This window comes from Pyrus communis, chromosome 4 (genome assembly GCF_041283825.1).
Source record: "Pyrus communis isolate YQ-2024b chromosome 4, ASM4128382v1, whole genome shotgun sequence".
Classification (NCBI taxonomy): Eukaryota; Viridiplantae; Streptophyta; class Magnoliopsida; order Rosales; family Rosaceae; genus Pyrus; species Pyrus communis.
The window spans coordinates 20,542,401-20,563,453 of record NC_142568.1 but is presented as its reverse complement, the minus strand read 5'-3'; the positions used below and the strand labels follow the sequence as shown (position 1 = coordinate 20,563,453).

Genomic DNA, 21,053 nt, shown 5'->3' with positions numbered 1-21,053 from the left:
TACACTAGATTAAACATCTCTAATGCTGGTATCTATCTGTACAGGCTCGTATCTCCTTTTCTCGCCTAATTTTTGTGAAATGTCAACTGACTACATACATCTTGATGATGAGTTGTTCATGAAAACTTGAGTAAGGCAATTTGGATACATGATTGATCTGGCCATACTGTCATATTATGTTATTTTGTATTTTGGTCGCGTCCAATTCTAACACTTGATTTTAAGAAAATCCTTATCTGATGTGAAAACTATCTTATCCAAGTTTCTCTTCTCTCGCTCTTAAATTTTCATCCCAAGTAATTGGATCTGTCTCTGTCAGCACATGAAATGAAATATTCTTCCTCCTCCTTCCCAGCGAATCCATTAAAAAGTTGAATTAAAGATGAACACTAAAGGAAAAGCCCTTTTATACATCTGTCCCGATACTGCAGAATGTAACAAAATATTGATTAATCTTGCCCCTTCATTTTTATATTCATAGATTTCCACCTATACCTTGACGTTGATTCCATATGAAGCCATTAGGCATGTGATTATATTTATATAAATGACCAGAGCTTTCTGCTTGCTCCACCATGCCACCTTATTTTGGTAGTAATTTATAATGGAGTAAAATATTAGATTTAAAGTAGGGTTTAGAACATATTTTGTAAATTACATGGTTGATAGTTAGATTTTATTTTTACCAATTTAAAAATAAATTCAAATATTAACCGTTACATCATGCGGTCTACAGAATATGGTATCTCTAACATTATTCTGTTATAAACTACTCTGATTTATAAAACAAGACTTAAACGATGGTGCAAGCGAGATACACAGTACCCTAATCCGCATATGCGTAGTAAACAAAGAGTTAAATCAGACGAGGTGAAATTTAATAAGACGGCCAGTCTAACTTATAGAACACTTAATTCAGTGGCATGTAGTTTTTATTGACTCTTTTATTTGGTCTCATTATCCTACCTATAATTTTTGGTGACGGATGAAAATACCAATGCCCCATGAATCAAAACTGTATTGTAGACCTGTAGTACTACTTAACACAAGTTCTCCAACGCGAGATATGAGCGGAATATCGACCAACTACTCATAACCCGTAATTGTAGCGCAGGATTTATCCCGCACTAGAGAAAATCCTGCCAGCAAAGCGAACCACAAAGAGAGAAAAAAAGGAAGAGAAGTAAAAGCAATATAGTTGTGTGATCAATTTCAACTGTAACAGCATGCAAAGTGCAAAAGTCACACTTCCACAATACTGACTTATCGCTTCATCTCGTTCATTCAAACTTGGATCTTTGAACTGCTTGACTTTTCTTTGGGTTTGCAACTCCCTTGATACTCAAAGTTCTCAAACTTTGAACTTGATAGATTTCCACATCGGTTTCCATTTACCTCTTCCAAAAATCGACCTCAAACTCTGCGTAACCTAGAAACCAAACCCCAAGCCGGATGGTGGCCTCCATTACATTATACTCTGAGATTCTCAATCTCATCATGCAAATTATTATTTCGGGATTCTCATAACAATTAGAAACACAGTTTATTTTATTTTATTTTATTTTATAGTGATGGTGATATATCGACAATCATACCAATAGATAATCAACAACTCTAATATCAACAATTTCAACAATATAAAAATACAGTTTAACTACACTATGGACAAGTTTTAAGACACAAATATAAATCACCCAAAAATACTGAAACTCACCATTTTCCTAAATCTCCCCTACCTTACCCACCACACAACCCCCACCCCCCCCTCTTTCTCCCTTTTTTTACAGTGAGAGCAAAAACCCTAACTAAAATTAACAAGTATCACAAAATAAATCGAACAGGAATTCATCATGTATGTAACTCTTTTCTTTTTTTTTTGAACTCTTGGAAACAAGATCAATTGTGGGGTGTGAATCTAATACCACAAATTCTAATGCTTTCAAGTTCAAGCACCACTTTTTTTTCTTTGAAATTACATATAAACAAAAGGAATTGTAAGACTAAGTAATTTTAGCATTCCTCTTTTAACCTCATACGCTCATTCCGACCCAATCGGTGCAGAAAAGAGTCAGAAAATATTTAATTTCGATTGGAGATGGCTAAAAGATAAGTACAAGAAACCCGAAAACAGAGGGAGAGAGAAGAATTAGACATTGACACGAGGTTCGAGTACTCCCTACCAGAAGCAATAGGACTTATCGCATTTGCGGGTATGACGGTAATTATTCAGCAGACGGCAAAGTCTTCTTCTCCGGTAAGAAACGCCATATCTGAGCCTGAAACAAACCAACTTCCGGAGCTTCCTCGCCGACCTCAGCCGCAGGCATATCACCCTCTTGACTTTGCAAAAAGACCCTTTTATCCTCTCCGTCAGGCTCTTCTTCCTGCTGAACTGGTAGCTTCTGAGAAAAAGCTGCCTCTTCTCCATCAACGTGTAGTTGCTGCTTCCCTGCTCCATGTAGCTGTTGCAGTAGGACCCACTGCTAGTACTCCTAGCCAATGAGGTGCTTCTGCTGATTGATGGGTCGGTTCCCACGTGGTGAAAGCTCTGTCCCCACAGGCCGGCCATGGAGAAGAACTCAGCCGGAGAGAAACAACAGAGACGCAGAGAGAGAGAGAGAGAGAGAGAGAGAGAGAGGAGAGGAGAGGGCTTTGTTGTCCTTCCTTTGGGGGTATGAAATCTGGAGGTTGAAGATGAAGAGTAACGGTGCGGTTTAAAGAGAAATATAAAGGTCTGTGGTAGACTCTTAAGATTGTATAAATTCGACGAACCTTGGGTGGGTTAAGGCATAAGTTGGGTTTGCCGTTTTGCTTAGGAAGGCAATAGGCAAGCGAGGACTGCGCCGCCACATGAGCGCTTGCTGAAGCGAGGAGAGAAACTTACCTACAACGGAAGTAGTGACACATTGCTTCTTCTCTATCTAAAATTATAGTCCCCTCTCTCTCTCTCATGTGTTATATAGTAATCATGCTTTAACACCTGGATAGAGGTCATTTTAGATGGACGGTCACATGCCTTTTGTGTCTTGCTTTTCCCCTTGCCTTTTCTTCTTGGACTTTGTTTCTTCCACTTTTTTTTTACCCTACATGAAAATCCTTTTAACTTCATAGGTTATTCTAGGACCTTGTAGCTTATGTTTGGTGGGATTCTACTTAGGTTTAATTCATTGTCTAAGTAAATCACCGCCCTATGAGTTGTCAACTCAAATGGATTAAAGTAAGGTAAGAACGGTTGCAGACGAGAGTTAGTTTAATTAATCAAAATTATACGAAATACTCTTACTGTATGTAAAATGAAAAACGAACGGCCATCAACAAAATCCCACACTGACCACACATCACTATATGCTTGTAGTTCAAGTAATTAAAGACATTCACATCTACACCTAGAGTCTCATGTTCGATTTCCATCACCGATTAAAAAAATGTTCCAATCGAGTCATCAATTAGAATTTGATCACATTCTATTGTTTGTTTAACTATTTTGGAAATCCTTGAGTTGTTTTGACTTGAACCAGCAACAACAGAGTAGTAATACGGATAAGCCAGGGTGCTTAGGTAACTTGCGTAAGATAAGAAAACTGCCCAAATACCAATTAGATCACAGATTAACTGCCCAAATGCCAATTAGAGCATAGATTAACTCCCCAAATACCAATTAGAACACAGATTAACTCCTCAAATACCAATTAGCGAAGAGATTAAGCATTTAGTCTCAACAAACTCAATACATTTTGCATTATCTACCTTGACAAGTTTAGCACTTACAAGTAGATCATGCAATTTACAGAGTCTTGTTTTGCAACTCCCTTGTCAATCACACCACCTCAAAGTTCAAATCAGATGCACTAAGAGTCATTGGGTGGACTTAGCTTCTAAAAGTCATCATAACAATTTCTGTTCCACCTCATCAAACTTAAACAAAATTCAAAACCAATCCAGCAAAAACCAAAATCAAGGGCCATCTATAAAGAATATATCCAGAAGCACGTCGCTTTCGTTCGCAGCGAAAGCAACCCGATAGTCATGGAGTTGTTGCCAGACTAACATTAGTCTAACATCATCATTGCCTCATCAAAGTAAATGAATAAGCACCTCAATCAATCCACCAAAGAACAGGTGTTTATGTGGGTCTGCATCAAACAGATTTTTCAAACCTTTCGTCGAACAGAAATACTCTTCATCTAAGACATCAAGAGGGGTGGAATATAAAGTTCGATTCGCTCGGAAAGAAGGTAAAAAAATGAATAAACATGAACCATGTACCATGTTACAGTTCAGAATAATATTTCAATATCAAGTCCAAGACATCCAACAGACAACATAACTCTTTCATTGTGCAACGAAAAATGCGAAAAAAAAAACAAATCGATTTTCCTATTGTGACCTAGCAAGTATGACAATTAGATTTTCCATATCTACAAAACAAGTTATTGAAAGCAATCTCAGTGGGAAGCAAGATATTAGTGACGAAAGTGCATATCAAACCACAGAGAGAAAAAGGGAATATACCCAGCACCAATTTCACCACACTATTAAGCAAATGAAGCTTTCCCGAAGGCCCCAGAGACATTTTAAAACTGTTTTCCTTGTAAGAATATTCTTCATACGAGTCTACCACAGATTATCGTTGTCACCTAGTGCCACCTTCATTTGCTGAAGGAACCTTCGCGGGGTAACTGTTCAAGTCTAAGTCGATAAGTGACATGTCATACGGCACTGATGCAGAATTTGAGGTATCAACAAGAAGGGAAGACTTTATTGCATCTGAACTCGCAGACTCGGGTACTGGACCAGAACTATCCGGGGTGCTTGAGCTAGAAGATGAAAGACTTGAAAGCTGTATGTCATCTATCTTGTTCCCAAACATGTTCTTGTTTCTTCTGACAGTATCCATCTCTGGGCCAGTCGGCACAAAGGTGCGTGACCGATACTTCCTCTTTCCCTCGTCACCCTCACTAGGGTTGTAGAGTACATAATCATGGTAAGTAGGGGCAAACTGCACACAGTTCAATATTCTCATCAGAAAGGTTGAGCAAAGCTAAAAGAGAACTCTTATGCAAGGGGATATCAGAAAAAAATAATTTGAAAGCTCACCTGGTGGACTGTATCATGGTAAAAGTCATTCAACTTTAAGGCATGTGAGAGGCTTCCAGTCAGACCTCGAGGCCCGCCAATATTTGCACCAGCATACTCCTTATAAGGGAATGCATATAAATGACCAATAGCAGCAATAAGCATCTCAACACATATTATGAAATCTTGGTACTGAGCAGCATTCTCTGCATTCTTTATTAACCCAGATTTCGCAGCAAGGAAGACCAACACACCCTAAATGGCAGACAATAAGAATCAGAAACATTGAATAAGTTAAAAACTTAGACTTCACTATCAACGAAAAAAAGGAAAGGGAAACAGACAAAGAACGTAAAATACAATACCGCAAATCAAATTATAGCTCTCTTCTATGAAATAATAGGAATAAACGACAAAGTTATTTCTTTGGTACATGTTTATACACAGTTACAAGTTAGTATCATATGAATAATCCAACGTTATATGCACCAACTTTTATCCACATTCTGCTACTAATGTGCACCTATTTCACAGTTCCACATTTTCAAGCAGCATTTGGTGAGCCTAAAGGAAGTTTGGCCCCATATAGTTTGTTTAAATTAATGAGGCAATATATGCCATCCACACTCAAAAACTGCTTTTAGAGGAAATCATCTTCTGCTCTTAATGCATAAGAATGTGATCAACAACCAAGTGCAAATTGCTAATACACAAGACACTGAACAATAAGTAGATTACTATGACTAATACAGTGAGAAAAACGTTTACCTGCCAATAAGTGAGGAAAACCACAGATTTGATTATAATAAACTTTGGAACTGGATTGAAGGGCTGGAGTAGATCTCTGCAAGCAAAGTAAAACAATGCCAAAGCATAGAGAGCTGTTGTGTATGAGATAGTGTAGATAATAGTGAGATACAGGTATGACTGTCTTGGACTGAAATTTCCATCTGCATATTTCCCCTTAGCATAAAGTATGAGGGTAACAACAGCTAATACAGGCTTCAGGATCACAAACTGCAAACATCCTTGTTTGCACCTACGTATAAAGCGCCTGCATTAACAGTTTCATATGTGTGAGTTTATCAAACAATCATCTCATACGTATGATACGATGACATATTGTTATATAACAAAATCTCAATATTGTCCAGAAATCTCCTTAGTCATGCACGGAATCTTCCCATTATGTAAGAAGCCTGATTTTATGCATGTAAATTTAAACAAGGTATTCCCAAGTAAAATGAAAACCGACAAACATTTTGAAAATAGTACCCAGATAACTGAAATAGACAAAGATGTTCCCGTGTAATTCAGAATTTTGTGATTCTTTTTACAACACAAATTCCTGGCTTGCAGATAACATCTTGGTAAATTAAGCATAGATTGTACTCACCCATCCAGGGGTATGGGAGGGAGGCAACATGTCATCAGAACCACGGAAGGCTTTAGAACCCTACCGCTGAGACTTACAACAACAGATCCTGGGCCACCAACCCATGCCAAGCACAGCGATAAAAAATTATAAATGACCCAAGCTTCATAGCTGAAACAGAATGGGAAAAAAAATAGCATGAGAATAAAACAATATAGTGCCTGCAATAATCAGACAAACTGACACTTGAGCCCTAGAGGGTAATAAACAGGTGAGAATGAGCGAGTACGAGGGTGAGAGAGAGAAACAAATGGGAGGAACATTTTCCCTTGGGTTTACAGGATTCTCTCTCGACAAGAGGTTTGCCCTTATGCCCTGAATTTAAGGGGAAAATGGTGGAAACAATTTAATTTCCTCCTTTACTTTATCCCTCTCTATGTTCTTATCTAAAATGGGAAACAAAGGCAAAGAAGGCCAGAAGATAAACAAAGTATTCTTATCAATTATACGTGCAGTAAAACATTTGAATAAATGAAGACATACTTACACTTCTCTAATGGAATTAAAGTAGATTGAACCCGCAGGATTAACAAGGGATAAGAACGACATCAATGCATATACCTGTAAAGGAAAACAAAGTTCATATTGGTTACGTACAAAACAAATGCGAAGAAATGCATATCTTGATGTTCAACCAATACCCAAACAAGCGAAATTTCTATCAATACAGATTACAGTAACAAAGAATGCAAGAGTTCCACTGATTCTATCCCAATCTTCAAATTTCAAAACCTTTTGTTCTTCTGGCCTTACTTTGTCCATTCTATAGTGTACGCACGACCATAACAGGCTTATTCAGGAAAGAAAGCATGCACTCACACTATCAGATTGGAAAATTAAATGGCCAGATAATATGAAGCAGGTAAACCACGTACAAAGAACCATTTTCACTATATTCTCGTATAATTTCTTTAAATTCAAATACATTGAACAAATCCTAAAAGGTAAAAACAAAGAACTAAACCCAATTCTTCATGTGGGAATGCATTTACATAGCATTTCATAGTGGGTTTTTTCTTCGAATTAAGTACTCACCGGGACCATGAAGATGATGCGGACAATGTATCTCTGATAAGTCGGTTCAGTGTAATTCATGAGGTGCCTGTAGATGTGCATAATGGCCAAAGCCATGGCTCCAACAGTACAGAAAAAAGCAATAATGCTCAGGTAGATTGGGGTCGACTCCGCCATTCCGAAAACTTAATCCAATCAAACCCCTTTGCACATTAATTGCAATAAAAACTCAAAAGTATTAGCAAAACATACACATTTACACCCGCGAAAACAAAGGGCTATCGAATGATCAAAACCTGAGCAACACCAGCAGTGTCTATTCTCCCTCTAAGGCAACAGCTTTGCTTGCTACAAGTTGAAGAATTCCATCGAAGTGAGGGAAGGGAAGGGGAATTCGTAAACCCTAACCCCCACACTCTATTTGAAATTGCTTGAAACGCCTGCAACCGTTGAAAAAAGAAAACCCCAAATTTTTTTAAAAATTACTAAAAAATGAGAATTGAAAAAATCTCAATTCAATCGGATGGAAATTAAGGTTTTGACCGAAATTAATTGGGGGTAGACGAAATTGAAAGCGAAAGCTCGAAGCAAACATACCTTTGAAGAGTTCCAAGGATTTAGAAATTGAAAGCGCGGTGAATTTCGAGGGAGATCTGCGAACCAGATGCGAAAAGCTGGTCCGATAGATCAAAGGAAGAAGAAGAAGAGGAAGCAATTCGAGCAAATGGCTTCCCACACGAAATGATTTACTGGCTGGAATCTAACGACGGCTGCTTCCACTCCCGCTGTATTTACAATTAATCGACAAAAATGGGAATCCACCATGAAAATTTTATGAAATGAAATTTGATAAATCCCCAATCTTTTTTAAACTTCTATTCGATGATAGCTGTGTTTACAGTTATTATCGAATATTTTTGCAATTATCACGTAAACAAATTATATTTTTTCAATTAACCATATGAATTTTAGGGATTGACTGTAATACTGGCTCGTCTAGAAGTTTCTTTAGAATTGTTGAAATCGTTTTTCAAGAAATTAGTTTTTAGTTTTAAAAATACTTGAAGTTTTTTCATACATGAGTTATTTGCTTATTATAGAAAACATTTTAAATATTTTTATAAAATTTATTTGCATTTTTATTAAGAATTGATTAGAAAATATTTTCACCTAAAACTCTTGCAATTATTTTAAAAGCACTTTTCAAACAAGTCATAAGAGCTCGTTTGGATGTGCTTTTAAAATTACTGAAAACTTTTTTAGTGAAAATGTTTATAGAATCAATCATTAGTAAAAATGTAGGTAAATTTTGGAAAAACACTTAAAATGCTTTTGAAACCCAAAAACATTTTTTGTAAAAACGTTTTCAATCATTTTAAAAGTACATCCAAATGAGCCTTACATTATCATAGTTTTGTATAATATGAGTGAAGTTCTGCATAAATTTTTGTCAATTTACAGTTTAAAGTTAATTTTTATATTAACATTATAAAATAATTTGCTAAAAATATAATTTAATAAAGAATCTGTAGAGAGTATAAATTTGAAGGAGTTTGATAGCATTTCTCATGATGAATTAACGACTTGGATAAAAAGGCAAAATGTAATAACGGCCGGGTAAAAAGGAAAGCCGGTTCTTCGGGTCGATCCGCAGTTTGAATTCCGACCCGACAAGAAATATCCGCTTTTCGGGGAGAATATATTAACCGAGGTGGAGGTTTGGGAGGCCATACGTTCTCCAAAGGGCTGGACTGCGGCCTTATCTCCCTCACACTCTCACTCTCGCTCTCACTCCTCTGTCCCTTGTCTATATAAACCCACAGCGGCCGCTTTCCTCTCCGCTCTCAATCCTCCAGACCTAATAACGATATCTTCCGAGCCTCCCTCCCTCGTTATCATCTATCTTCTTCTCTGAGGAATTTCAGCAAACATCTTGCGTGCAAGGAGAAGGAAGAAGGAAGAAGCAGGGCGAAGAGAGTTGTTATACCATTTCTGCTGTAGTTGCAGAAATGTCTTCTATCATCGGAGTTTCCTCTGTATATTCCCAGACTCCGTGCAGCGAGCTGTACAGAAGAGCTGCGCCGGCGGCGGCGACGACGAGTAGTGCTACTCTTTCGCTTGCGTTCCCGGAGAGGTCGCACTTCAACAGTGTTTTGAGAGGAAAGAGTGGGTTGGTTAGGCAGGGCTCCGGTGTCGTTTGTTCGGCAATTGCCACTCCGAACTCGGTGCTCAGTGAAGAGGCGTTTAAGGGACTCGGTGACTTTTCGAAGGACGGCCTCGACTCGGACTTGGAGTACGAGTCGGAAACCGAGCCGGGTTCTGCTGCCAGTGACGACGATGAGCTCGCCCTTTCCAAACTGGGTTTGCCTCAGCGGCTTCTTGATAGCCTTGAGAGACGTGGCATATCGAGCCTTTTCCCAATTCAGGTGCTTCATTTCTCTCTGTGGTTTTGCTTCTCTTATCTATTTCTTTGGAATTTAGTGCTAATTATACCATAAATTGATTGTAATTTAGTTTTTCTTGGAACCCTTTTGAGCATTATCCGTAAAATTATGTGTGTTATGATAAAAATGTAAGCTTTCTTCAGATTATAACAGTTTAAAAGATGCCCTAATAATCTAAACCCTAAACCCCGAGCCCTATATATGTATATATATGTATGTAGGTGTATGTAGTGGTTTAGTGATAGCTTTCTCTGTTGAAAATGTTTAGAGAGCTGTTCTAGTACCTGCACTTGAAGGTCGAGATATCATTGCTCGTGCCAAGACAGGGACTGGAAAGACATTAGCCTTTGGAATCCCAATACTCAAGCGTCTCACAGAAGATGATGAACAGGGAGGCTCTCATAGGTACCATTTGTGAAGCTTATTATTCACATTATATCTAAAGACATGTTCTTTTGAAAAATATGTGATAAGTTTCTGTTTTTGTAGGCGGACTGGTTATCTTCCAAGAGTTTTGGTGCTTGCACCTACTCGGGAGTTGGCAAAGCAAGTCGAAAAGGAGATGAAAGAATCTGCACCTTATCTTAACACCGTTTGTGTCTATGGGGGAGTTTCCTACATAACTCAACAAAGTGCTCTCTCCCGTGGAGTTGATGTAGTTGTTGGAACTCCTGGTCGGATTATTGACCTGATAAATGGCAACACCCTCAAATTGGGCGAAGTTCAATATTTGGTACTTGATGAGGCTGATTCAATGCTTGCTGTTGGATTTGAGGAGGATGTGGAAGTGATTCTGCAAAAGCTTCCAGCTCAGAGGCAGAGCATGCTTTTTTCTGCAACCATGCCTGGTTGGGTGAAAAAACTATCGCGGAAATATTTGGACAATCCAATGACAATTGATTTGGTAAATGTCGTTGTTCTTTTCTTTCTTTCTTCTGTTAAGTTTGAAACTTTCATTATTTGTATATCTGTCATTAGAATGTGGCATAGAGTGATGCCTAAAATATTTTTACTGGATATTGAACACTTAAAGCTGATGGAAGTTGTAGTTGTTTAAAGCAATGCGGTAGATGTCAAAATTGTAATACAGGAAAAGCTAATTAATAAATTTTGCATCTTGTATGTTTGTAGAGTGGAAAGTGAGTCTTACATAATTCCTTTTCTACTTTCTTTTTTCCCAAAGGTTGGCGACCAAGACGAGAAGCTTGCAGAAGGGATCAAACTTTATGCTTTATCAACCACTTCAGCTTCAAAGAAGACCATTCTTAGTGATCTTATAACAGTAAGAGTTGGAACTCATTACTGACTCTTGTTTTGGCTCATACGTATGATATGTTGCCTCTCTTTTTAATATGATGTTTAATGTTGTTGTGGTGTTTTCCTTTGAAAGTTGTTTAGTTTATGATAAAGATGGTGATGCTGATTATAATATGAATCTGCATAGAATTACTTCAAAAAGGAAACATTTTCCACACAACTCTGAAGAATGTCATATCTTCAGGTGTACGCAAAGGGCGGGAAGACCATTGTATTTACACAAACAAAACGAGATGCTGATGAAGTCTCAATGTCATTAACAAGTAGCATAGCTTCTGAGGCATTGCATGGAGATATATCACAGCATCAAAGAGAGAGAACATTAAATGGTTTTCGGCAAGGGAAATTCACTGTGCTCGTTGCCACTGATGTTGCATCCCGTGGACTTGATATTCCCAATGTTGATTTGGTAAGCTTGGGAGCTTCTTATGATTCCTAATCAAATTTTTAGTATAGTTTTATGGATCCTTGTATATGTGTATATAAAACTATAACCAATCTGTATGCCAGAAATAGATTTAGATGTTTTCTTAATATATCAATTGCCAACACCTTGATAAGCCTTTGACTGCAATATTATTATTATTATTTTTTTCCTTCCAGGTTATCCACTACGAGCTTCCCAATGATTCAGAGACATTTGTGCATCGCTCTGGGCGTACTGGACGTGCAGGGAAAGAAGGTACTGCCGTTCTGATGTTTACTAACAACCAGAGGAGAACAATTAAAACACTTGAGCGTGATGTGGGGTGCAAGTTTGAGTTTGCTAGTCCACCAACTATTGAGGAGGTTTTGGAGTCATCTGCGCAGCATGTGGTTGCTACTCTTAGTGGAGTGCATCCTGAATCTGTACAGTTTTTCACACCAACAGCACAGAGATTGATTGATGAACAGGGAACAAGTGCTCTTGCTGCTGCACTAGCACAGCTCAGTGGATTTTCTCGACCTCCATCATCCAAGTCCCTTATCACTCATGAGGCGGTAATAATTGAAGTCAATAAACGCTTAATTTTCTGTATAGTAGTTTATTTTCTTGAAATTTGGTGGAGCAGTAAGATGTTTTCAAATGCTCACTTATTTTCTTACTCATGATATCCTGTGTGGTTCATTTTGAAATCAAATAATCACATACTCAAGTAACCTTCTGGATATTAAATACCGTAGAATGTGAAGTGCATCTTATTTTCCAGTTTTTTGGGGCATGTGTAATGTCAGTGCAGTTCTGGTATCAGTATATTAATAGAACTGTAAAATTATATGCAGGGATGGACGACATTGCAACTTATCCGAGATCCATCTTTTGCCAGAGGGTTCCTGTCTGCTAGATCTGTCACTGGGTTTCTTTCAGATGTTTATTCTACGGCTGCTGATGAAGTTGGAAAAATACATATAATTGCAGATGAACGGGTTTGCATCTACAACATCTCATGTTTATTTTGATTAGTGCATCAATTCAATTCATTAAAACAAATATTGAATTTTGATGGCGATAATATCAGATTCAGGGAGCAGTCTTTGATCTTCCAGAGGAGATTGCCAAAGAGTTGCTGGCTAGGCAAATACCTCCTGGAAACACTGTTTCCAAGATATCCAAGGTTTACTTTTGCTTTTCGTCATTTTCTCACAACAGCAGCTTTTGCATGAAAAGCTACTAACATTGGTGTTGTGTGCATGTACTATTTTGTGTTGGCAGTTGCCAGCCCTGCAAGATGATGGGCCGGTGAGTGACTACTACGGCAGGTTTTCAAGCAGAGATCGCCGAGGAGGAGGCCGTGGAGGAGGCCGGGGAGGAGGTTCTAGGGATCGTCAAGGATCATCAGGTGGTTTCAGAAGCTCCAGGGGTTGGGGTGGTGATGGTGGTGCCGACGATTCATTTAGGAGTAGTGGCCGAAGTTATGGATCTAGCAACAGCAGACCTCGGAGTCCAAGAAGCATCGATGATGATTGGCTTATTGGAGGCCAACGATCAAGCAGGTCACCATCCCGAGACAGGTATATTATCTTTTTACTTTCTCATCCTTTCTCGTGTCAGAAATAGCACAATGAGAAATTCGCAACACATCAGTTAACACTGAAATGGTATCTGAATTTGCAGTTTCAGAAGCTTTGGAGGTTCCTGCTTCAATTGTGGGCAGTCTGGCCACAGGGCATCGGATTGCCCTACCAAACAAGGATTCTAGACATGCTTCCTTAAACATCAGTTTTCCGTCACCATTGGTGGGTTCCGTGCATGTTTAAACGTCAGTTTTTCAGCACCAATGGCGGGTTAGAAGCTGCTGCCACTGCCGGCAGGCATTGCTTTCTACTGTATTGTGTTTGTGGGTTGTGCAATGTCAATGAGATTGGGAGATGCTCCTCCAGAGTCTTACAAGAAACGAATTGAACTGTACTTAGTTATAGGAATTATGTTTGAACTGCTCTCTCTCCCACTCATGTATTTTGTTTTGGCATTATAATCATTAAATGTACGTGTTCATTAAATTAGAATATCGCTCGAATTAAACTAGGATTTCATTTCAAATGCTAAACATTTCAATTTTCAACGAAGATGAACAGAGAACAAATGAAATGAGCAAAATCGATCTACTTGCCAAACAGAATGTTGATGACGGTTCTAACTATAGGTCCTCTTTTGCTCTTAAGAACCTCCCTCACCGCCTTCTCGTCTGGTGCAAACCCCTTACCTTTCATCTCTTCCAGTAAGAACCTCCCCTCCTCCGCCCTATCCTGCCTCGCAAACCCCTCAAACACAGCCGTATACGTACCGGCATTAGGCCGCATTCCTTTACCCATCATGTCCAGCAAATACTTCTTAGCATCCCCAGGAAAATTGCCAGGGTCGGCCGCGAGCGCCTTGATCAGCACACTGTAAGTGTAGGCGTTCGGGGCGACCCCAGAGGCCAACATCCGCAAATACACCTTCAAAGCCTCCTTCGTCTTTCCGGCATTGGCGTAGGCCTCAATGACGGCGGTGTGCGAAACAACGTCAGGCATATGACCCTTGTCCTTAATCTGAGCAAAGAGCTCCAAGGCCTCGTGGGTCAATCCGTCTTTAGACAATGCGTCGAACATCTTGACTGCATTGTTGGTGAGGCCGTCGCTCCGCATTTTGTGGAAGACTTCTTGCAAGTCCTTCGGGTCCTCCGGGTCCTCGACGGCGGGCTTCTTGCTGAAAGGGTCGTACGGTGGAGGGAGCTTCGACTTGTCGATCTCTTTCGCGGTGGCGGTTGGCGTAGTTTGGTCATCGTCTTCGTCGTCGGAAGGGAGGGAGAAGTTAACCTTGGTGTTGATTTTGGTGCTGGGTTCGCCATCGCGGCTATGGCGACGGTGGTTTTCTGTGGTGGAATCGCAGCAGGAGCAGCTATGGCTCCGTCCTCTAAGGGTGTTATGGAAACGAAAAGGGGTCAGTGAAAATGGAAGAAGTGAACTCCTGTGATGGTTTTCTGAGATGGTTTTATTGGAGTGGCTGGCAACGGCTATGGCTTTGAGGCGGGAGGAGACGGCGGAGTAGAAAGGATTAGACTTGGTGGTAGCAGAGGCGAGAAGATGAAACGCCCGAGATAGCAGTGTGCCTGCCATTGTTTTTCTCTTTGCGTTTGTATCGGTATGTGTCTTCGAGCCGTCGGATTTTGAGTTTCTGGTCTCTGCTTCCAATTTGTTCGAGAACGTTCCAATTTACTTTAAACCTATCATGTAATGTCAAATATTAGGGAACTGGATCTTCTCCTCCAAACAGGATCCCTTTAAAACTCATAATAATTGGATCGGATCATCTCCTGAGCAAATGGAGCTGATCATTCTGATCAGGCTCATCGGGCGGTTCAATTTTTATCCAACTGCTACAAATAAGGAGCTCCTCTAAAAGTTATAATAATTATAACCGTTGGATAAAAATTGAACGGCCCAATGGGCTTGATCAGCCATCTGCTCAGGAGAGGATCCTAATCCATAATAATTGCAGCCGTTGGATCAAATTTGAACAGTCTGGATGGGTTGCTCATGAAGATCCTCATCTTGAGCCCAGGAGAGGATCCAATTCCAAATATTAGAATTAGGATCCTCGTCGGATCCTTTTTGTGAGGATTCCAGGGATCTGTAAATTGTATCCGTTTATCGTACATTGTGCGGTCAGAAATTATTTTAAATATTTTTATTTAAAATTAAACACAAACATAACTTGATAAAAACTGACAAAAATGTACGATAAACAATATGATTCACAAATTCCTAGGATTATCACCAAAAAAATCCAGAGAGGATCCTGTTGGCAAATATTAAAACACGTGTCGTTGCATGATAAGTTATGACACTGTCAATTTGGTATTTCCGTTTCATGTGATACGTGTCACTAAAAGATTCGCATATGTATTTCAGTCTTTCCCTAACCACTATTATGCAATTCCTATAAATCTAACTTAGGATGTACAGTGTAGAATGCAAGTCTAGAATTCGTGCCCAATTATTCATCCTGTGGTGGTTAGTGCCCCTTCTACCTTGGTTTCGCAACACGTGACTTCCAATTAAGCGTGGGAGTAATGTGGCACACAGACATTTGCTAGTCCAATTTGCTTGTTTGTGTAATTTTGTCTTTGGACCTATGCTTGTACAGTTTATAAGGCTGTTTGTTTCTTCTGATAATATATTTACCTTTTTACCACTCAACGGAACCAATGAGAAAACTTTCATATACCACTCCTCAACCCTAGAATCTATCCTTTGTCAAGGGGTCAGGTGAGCCCATTTGTGAATCGATGTGGATGAGTGCACCATTAGGGGAAAAAAAAAACTACAAATAGTCGAAGACAACATACTTTGTTAACTACAAATCCTCGAGTTTAGGTATTGTTCCTCCAATGATTATACTACCAAGTACTTCTTGGTGAGCTCTAATATGATCAAATTTATAGGTAAGCATCTCCTGTAAAATATGAACAATACCAAATTCCTCTAGAGTCAAAACTTCCATTTCTCCTACCCGTTGTCCCCCTTGCTTGGCCCTTCCTTGTAACGGCTTGTTGTATATATGTTTGGGTCTGAAATAATATCGTTGGGCCGAGCATAGGGTGGTGCTCGGCCCAAAGTTGTGTCAAGTACTATGGGCTGCCTGGTGGATTCCGAGCCAGTTGACAGGGTCGGTCGAGTCTTATCCTAAGAAAGAGTAGTCCAGATAAATAAAAAGGGTCGAGGAAATCCTGGTGCAACTAGGATTCTCGGCCAACAAGGAATAAAGCCTCGAAATGGGGTAAGTTCAAATTCCTAATGGAAGTAAGGTTGTTCGAAGTAAAGTTGGAACGGGACAAGGACTCCCAATCCAGGTAGGAGTTTGATTCTGTCTCAAGGAGTGGGTGCTATAAATACAAGAAATCATGCAACAAAAGTGGACCTTCAATTCAACACACAACTGCCCTGCGCAAAACTTCTCAAACATCTTGAGATTTTTTATTTTCTTTTTCCGCCAACACACCTTCAGGTTGGATAAACAACACCATGAAGGCAACCGGCGAACATCTTCAGTTTGGATAAACAGCACTGTTGTCGTAGAATCAGCCGACCAAGGAGCATCTTTAGTTTGGATAAACAGCACTGCGTCGAGGCCGACTGGTTACCTATCCAAGTCTCGGCCTAGGAGGGTTTTCGAATCCTTATTGGCAGGGGTCATCTTATCAGCCTTCTCGGCGAAGTAAGGTGTCACGAGTTACGACATTTGGCGTATCAGACGCTGAGTGATTTTATGATTGGGTATTCACAAGTGAGTTTTAGAGTTCGGCATTCTGACGGCCGAACCACGTTCACTATCAAGACATACATCACCTTTGAATATTTGTGTCCGTATAGTCTGGTGTCGATTCGACGTGCTTATACTCTTACGAATATAATCACGGTGACCGAATTAGGCACCGACGATTTGTGAACTTCGCAGAACTAGCAGCCTCGTCTTCAGGCTCTAGAACCCAAAGACCGAGAGTGTTCCTTCCTCGGTCACAGTCGCAAGATTAAGAAGTCAGCAACGCGCTCAACGCGACAACAATGAATTTTACTCCTTGGCCGAGCTCGGCCGACGAGTTGACACGCCCCGCATTCAACCGAAGAACTTAGTTAGCTGATTAGTTACTCGGCCTGCGCGCCACATAGGCTTTATAATTTATAGGGTCAACAATATCAAGTGCATAATGTCCACTAGAACGTCCATGTATTTTATCATCAACTTGATGAATTAATTTCAAGATATAAGACTTTCCTATTATAACAAGTTGTTCAAAAGGATCTCCCGTTTTTCCATCAAATATTCTACTTTTTCCTAGATACTCAAGTTCAAATACCCATGGGGATTCACTGTTTGCTTATTGGCTTCATATAATTCAGAAAACACTAGTTTTCTCGAAGCCTCTTGTTTATATATCTCATCAAAAGATGCTATTCGATAATGTCAAATTGGAAGGATTGCATCCATACAATTTTACACTTCTCAACAAATATAATCTGTTTCGGTATGAAAGACAAATGTGAAAGTTGGCAAAAATAATTTTGGGATGAAGGTTAGAAACTTCTATGCAATTTTTGTGCAGCAATTGGAAGAGTGGGAGTCAACCAGTTGCTGAACGGAGGAGAGAGGGGGGGGGGGGGGGGGGGAGGGAAAGTCTGTTGTAAAACTGAGAATATATCTCTTTGTACTTACAACTCTTGTCTAAGCGATAAAGTAGATTTTTTCAAATGTTGAACTTAAGAATCTTCGAAGTCTGCCGAATATACTCAATTTGCAAATATCGCTAAACATCTAGAAATTACATCCACTGGATCCATATTTAAGGCATTTTGCTTACTGTAATGCGCAGGCAGCCGGTTGAAACGGTGAAAGTAACAACGGTACACTTCGTTTATATCAATTGAATTGACTTCCTTGCTCAGAAATTAATGAGCATTAATCTTAATTAATTACTGTAAACTAACTTTGTTTATATATACATGCAACATGCCTTGAATGCATAGAGGAAGGGTGAAGTGAAGGGAAGTGAATTGTTGCCGAGTGCTTTTGACAAAAGGGCTTTTGAGAAAAGCAGTCCTAACCATGGCAACTGTGCGAATGCTGCTTTTTCTGGCTATCGTCTACTCTGCAGGGATTCATGTGATCGTCTCCCTTACAGACCTTAATGATGGTATTGTGTTGTCTTAAGCATCAATGTTAAATGTGTTCGTATATTTATCTCCGAGTTAAGCCTAGTGTAGTGCAAAATGAGCATGCTGCAAATTTTATGTCTAAGAACTCCGTTAAGGTAGTGATTGATCGATTTATATGTGTATTGTTGCAGCTGCTGTACTCCAATCCTTGAAGGGGGCATGGCAAAATACACCTCCCAGCTGGGACAAGTCGAACGATCCCTGTGGTTTGCGCTGGGAAGGAGTCACCTGCAACGGTTCAAGGGTGTCTGCACTGTCAGTACTCTTGATCTTTCGTTGAGGTTTGCTAGCAACGATCACTTTACTGAACATATTTTCACATTTATGCGTAGGGCATTGTCAAGCACCGGTCTGAAAGGGGAACTTACTGGTGACATTGGGGGACTCACTGAATTAAGATCCATGTGAGTATGATTAATCCTGTTTTTGCAACAGCATTACGTTTGAAGCTGAAACGCTAACATTGTGCAGGGACCTTTCATTCAACCCTGGCCTCACCGGTTCTCTCTCTCCGCGACTAGGTGATCTGAAGAAGTTAAATGTCATGTAAGACCAAATGAGCGAGCAATCTTCGTATTTGGAACTTTTGAACATTGCGCATAAATTTTTTATATTGAATATGAAAAACCGATGACTCTTGTGATCATTTTAGGGTCCTCGCTGGGTGCAGCTTCAGTGGTAATATTCCAGATGAATTAGGCAATCTTGCAGAGCTAACCTTCTTGTAAGAATTAGAACTATTAAAAAGTTCGCTGTGATGACGGTAGTCTGATCTAATTATGCATTGTCTATCATGTGAGAAAGTTAAAATGCGCGCATGACAATGATGATAAACTTGAAACACTGTCACAGTAGCATTCTCGGTTATGTTTCTTTTCCAATCTTTTTGTAAATCTTTGGTCCTTCTCAGGGCTCTGAATTCAAATAACCTCACTGGTGTTATACCTCATCCTTTGGGTAAACTCTCAAACCTCTACTGGCTGGACCTGGCAAAAAATCAGTTGAGCGGACCTATCCCTATTTCGACCTCTACTTCCCCAGGCTTAGACCTCCTGCTTAAGGCTAAACACTTGTGAGTATCCATCCAATTCCTAGTTCTTCTCAACTGTGAAATAATGAAAAGTTTTGATTTGGATATTCTGCCACTGCATATTGCATAAGCATTACACTGGTTTGATGAATGCGCAGCCATTTGAACGAGAACCAGCTTTCAGGTTCCATTCCGCCCCAACTTTTCAGCTCCGAGATGACACTGATAGACTTGTAAGTCCATGACATGTACATGTTTTTGTTCGGTATTTTCGGTCATCTAACCGCTTGTCATTCTTCAACCGCAGGTTTTTAGACGGAAATAGGTTTAGCGGTTCTATTCCAATAACATTAGGACTTGTTCACACTCTTAAAGTTCTGTAAGTAAAAAACTGTCTTCAATTTGTTCTTCCACATACAAGTATCTGTTTCTTGACATATTCGGAATCAAAACTTTCCTGTTTGTAACAGTCGGCTTGATGGAAATTTTCTGACGGGAATTGTTCCATCGAATCTTAAAAACCTTACAAATGTCTATGAATTGTAAGCATCAATCTTGTAATCTGCAATGTTCTTTTTTAACCATAATCTTTTTCGGTCATGTTTAAGCCCAACTTTGACACCCTAAGCCGAAAAGCGCTTACAGATGTTAATCACATTTCACATGATTCACATTCTCTTCCAGAAATTTAGCCCGCAACTCCTTGACAGGCCCTTTACCGGACTTAAGTGGAATGAATCTCCTCAATTATGTGTGAGTAGATTACGGGGAGCTGCCGTTTCCAGTTTAAAGTTTCGACATTCCTGCAAGATTTTCTGCTGTTGAACTGAAAAATGTAACAATTTTACTTTCAGAGACCTTAGCAACAACTCGTTCGATGCGTCAGAAGCTCCGCTTTGGTTCACAACCATACCCACACTCACCACTTTGTAAGTCCTTAGAGGTTTGCATAAGATTTTCATTGTATCTCTTCGCAAGTCTTAGAATACGTAACTTCGAAAACTTATTGAATTCTTTTGGTGGAAATCTCTGCTATGTTATGGCAACAGGGTAATAGAATTTGGATCACTTCAAGGGACTCTACCGGAGAAGCTTTTCGGCCTTCCAGAATTACAGCAAGTGTATGTTTTAGAGAGAACACTCGACGAAAACATGTATCAAGTTTTAACTGTAATTATGGGGCCGTTTGATAATCATTTCCTTCGAAACTCATCATTCATATTCTCCTAACTCTTGACAGGAAACTGAAAAACAACTCGTTTAATGATACGTTGAACATGGGAGATAACATCAGCAAACAACTGCAGCTTGTTGATCTGCAGTACAATCAAATTTCCAAAGTAACTCTTGGTTATGAATACAAAAATGAACTAATGTGAGACAGTTCATGGTTCTTGATCTCTTTTGATTTCTATGATACTGTGTATGCATTTTCCGCTCACAATCACTTTTGGTTGACACTTTTACATGTTGCAGACTTTTCGGCAACCCGGTATGCAACGGTTCGGGTGCCCCAAATCTTACTTTCTGTCAGCCTCCCCATCAAGCTACAAAATCTTAA

At 39.6% G+C, this 21,053-nt stretch overlaps 5 protein-coding genes across 7 annotated transcripts; 2 read left to right on the top strand and 3 right to left on the bottom strand.

The window, feature by feature from the left end:
- Window positions 1–1,892: 1,892 nt before the first annotated feature.
- LOC137723554 (uncharacterized) lies at window positions 1,893–2,944 on the bottom strand. The gene has a single exon (XM_088692920.1). The coding sequence runs from the start codon at window positions 2,567–2,569 to the stop codon at window positions 2,177–2,179; it is 393 nt and encodes a 130-aa protein (XP_088549046.1). The 5' UTR covers window positions 2,570–2,944; the 3' UTR covers window positions 1,893–2,176.
- Window positions 2,945–4,244: 1,300 nt separating this feature from the next.
- LOC137722671 (uncharacterized) lies at window positions 4,245–8,605 on the bottom strand. Of its 3 annotated transcripts, none has more exons than XM_068461729.2 (8): window positions 8,123–8,605; window positions 7,822–7,965; window positions 7,547–7,728; window positions 6,999–7,072; window positions 6,473–6,622; window positions 5,845–6,130; window positions 5,098–5,331; window positions 4,245–4,999 (listed from the first exon to the last, which is right to left on the bottom strand). In XM_068461729.2, the coding sequence occupies exons 3-8, from the start codon at window positions 7,700–7,702 to the stop codon at window positions 4,634–4,636; spliced, it is 1,266 nt and encodes a 421-aa protein (XP_068317830.2). In that variant the 5' UTR covers window positions 7,703–7,728; window positions 7,822–7,965; window positions 8,123–8,605; the 3' UTR covers window positions 4,245–4,633. The 3 variants fall into 3 exon arrangements, with proteins under 3 accessions (XP_068317830.2, XP_068317831.2, XP_088549045.1); XM_068461730.2 differs by having other exon boundaries at window positions 7,547–7,710; window positions 8,123–8,453; XM_088692919.1 differs by lacking the exons at window positions 7,822–7,965; window positions 8,123–8,605 and having other exon boundaries at window positions 7,547–7,810.
- A 633-nt stretch (window positions 8,606–9,238) lies between these two features.
- On the top strand, window positions 9,239–13,773 carry LOC137722311 (DEAD-box ATP-dependent RNA helicase 3, chloroplastic). The gene is made up of 10 exons (XM_068461279.2): window positions 9,239–9,951; window positions 10,238–10,374; window positions 10,459–10,873; window positions 11,153–11,251; window positions 11,471–11,695; window positions 11,890–12,267; window positions 12,550–12,693; window positions 12,786–12,881; window positions 12,980–13,278; window positions 13,382–13,773. The coding sequence occupies exons 1-10, from the start codon at window positions 9,535–9,537 to the stop codon at window positions 13,464–13,466; spliced, it is 2,295 nt and encodes a 764-aa protein (XP_068317380.2). The 5' UTR covers window positions 9,239–9,534; the 3' UTR covers window positions 13,467–13,773.
- A 6-nt stretch (window positions 13,774–13,779) lies between these two features.
- LOC137722312 (uncharacterized) lies at window positions 13,780–14,958 on the bottom strand. Its single transcript, XM_068461280.2, has one exon. It carries the CDS (start codon window positions 14,863–14,865, stop codon window positions 13,870–13,872), a length of 996 nt encoding a protein of 331 aa, XP_068317381.2. The 5' UTR covers window positions 14,866–14,958; the 3' UTR covers window positions 13,780–13,869.
- Window positions 14,959–18,352: 3,394 nt separating this feature from the next.
- Window positions 18,353–21,053, top strand: LOC137722127 (leucine-rich repeat receptor protein kinase HPCA1-like). The gene is made up of 14 exons (XM_088691961.1): window positions 18,353–18,440; window positions 18,594–18,717; window positions 18,795–18,866; window positions 18,934–19,008; window positions 19,115–19,186; window positions 19,373–19,534; window positions 19,651–19,725; window positions 19,800–19,871; window positions 19,963–20,034; window positions 20,177–20,245; window positions 20,347–20,421; window positions 20,542–20,613; window positions 20,733–20,867; window positions 20,969–21,053. The coding sequence occupies exons 1-14, from the start codon at window positions 18,353–18,355 to the stop codon at window positions 21,051–21,053; spliced, it is 1,248 nt and encodes a 415-aa protein (XP_088548087.1).

Coding starts and splice junctions, on each gene's coding strand:
- LOC137722311 (XM_068461279.2), top strand. CDS start 9,535: ATGTCTTCTATCATCGGAGTTTCCTCTGTATATTCCCAGACTCCGTGC. Junction 10,874..11,152: donor ATCCAATGACAATTGATTTG/GTAAATGTCGTT, acceptor TTTTTCCCAAAG/GTTGGCGACCAAGACGAGAA. Junction 11,252..11,470: donor TTCTTAGTGATCTTATAACA/GTAAGAGTTGGA, acceptor TCATATCTTCAG/GTGTACGCAAAGGGCGGGAA.
- LOC137722127 (XM_088691961.1), top strand. CDS start 18,353: ATGGCAACTGTGCGAATGCTGCTTTTTCTGGCTATCGTCTACTCTGCA. Junction 19,872..19,962: donor GTTCACACTCTTAAAGTTCT/GTAAGTAAAAAA, acceptor TGTTTGTAACAG/TCGGCTTGATGGAAATTTTC. Junction 20,868..20,968: donor GAATACAAAAATGAACTAAT/GTGAGACAGTTC, acceptor TACATGTTGCAG/ACTTTTCGGCAACCCGGTAT.
- LOC137723554 (XM_088692920.1), bottom strand. CDS start 2,569: ATGGCCGGCCTGTGGGGACAGAGCTTTCACCACGTGGGAACCGACCCA.
- LOC137722671 (XM_068461729.2), bottom strand. CDS start 7,702: ATGGCGGAGTCGACCCCAATCTACCTGAGCATTATTGCTTTTTTCTGT. Junction 6,623..6,998: donor TTTAATTCCATTAGAGAAGT/GTAAGTATGTCT, acceptor ATTCTGTTTCAG/CTATGAAGCTTGGGTCATTT. Junction 6,131..6,472: donor CCTCCCATACCCCTGGATGG/GTGAGTACAATC, acceptor CTGTTAATGCAG/GCGCTTTATACGTAGGTGCA.
- LOC137722312 (XM_068461280.2), bottom strand. CDS start 14,865: ATGGCAGGCACACTGCTATCTCGGGCGTTTCATCTTCTCGCCTCTGCT.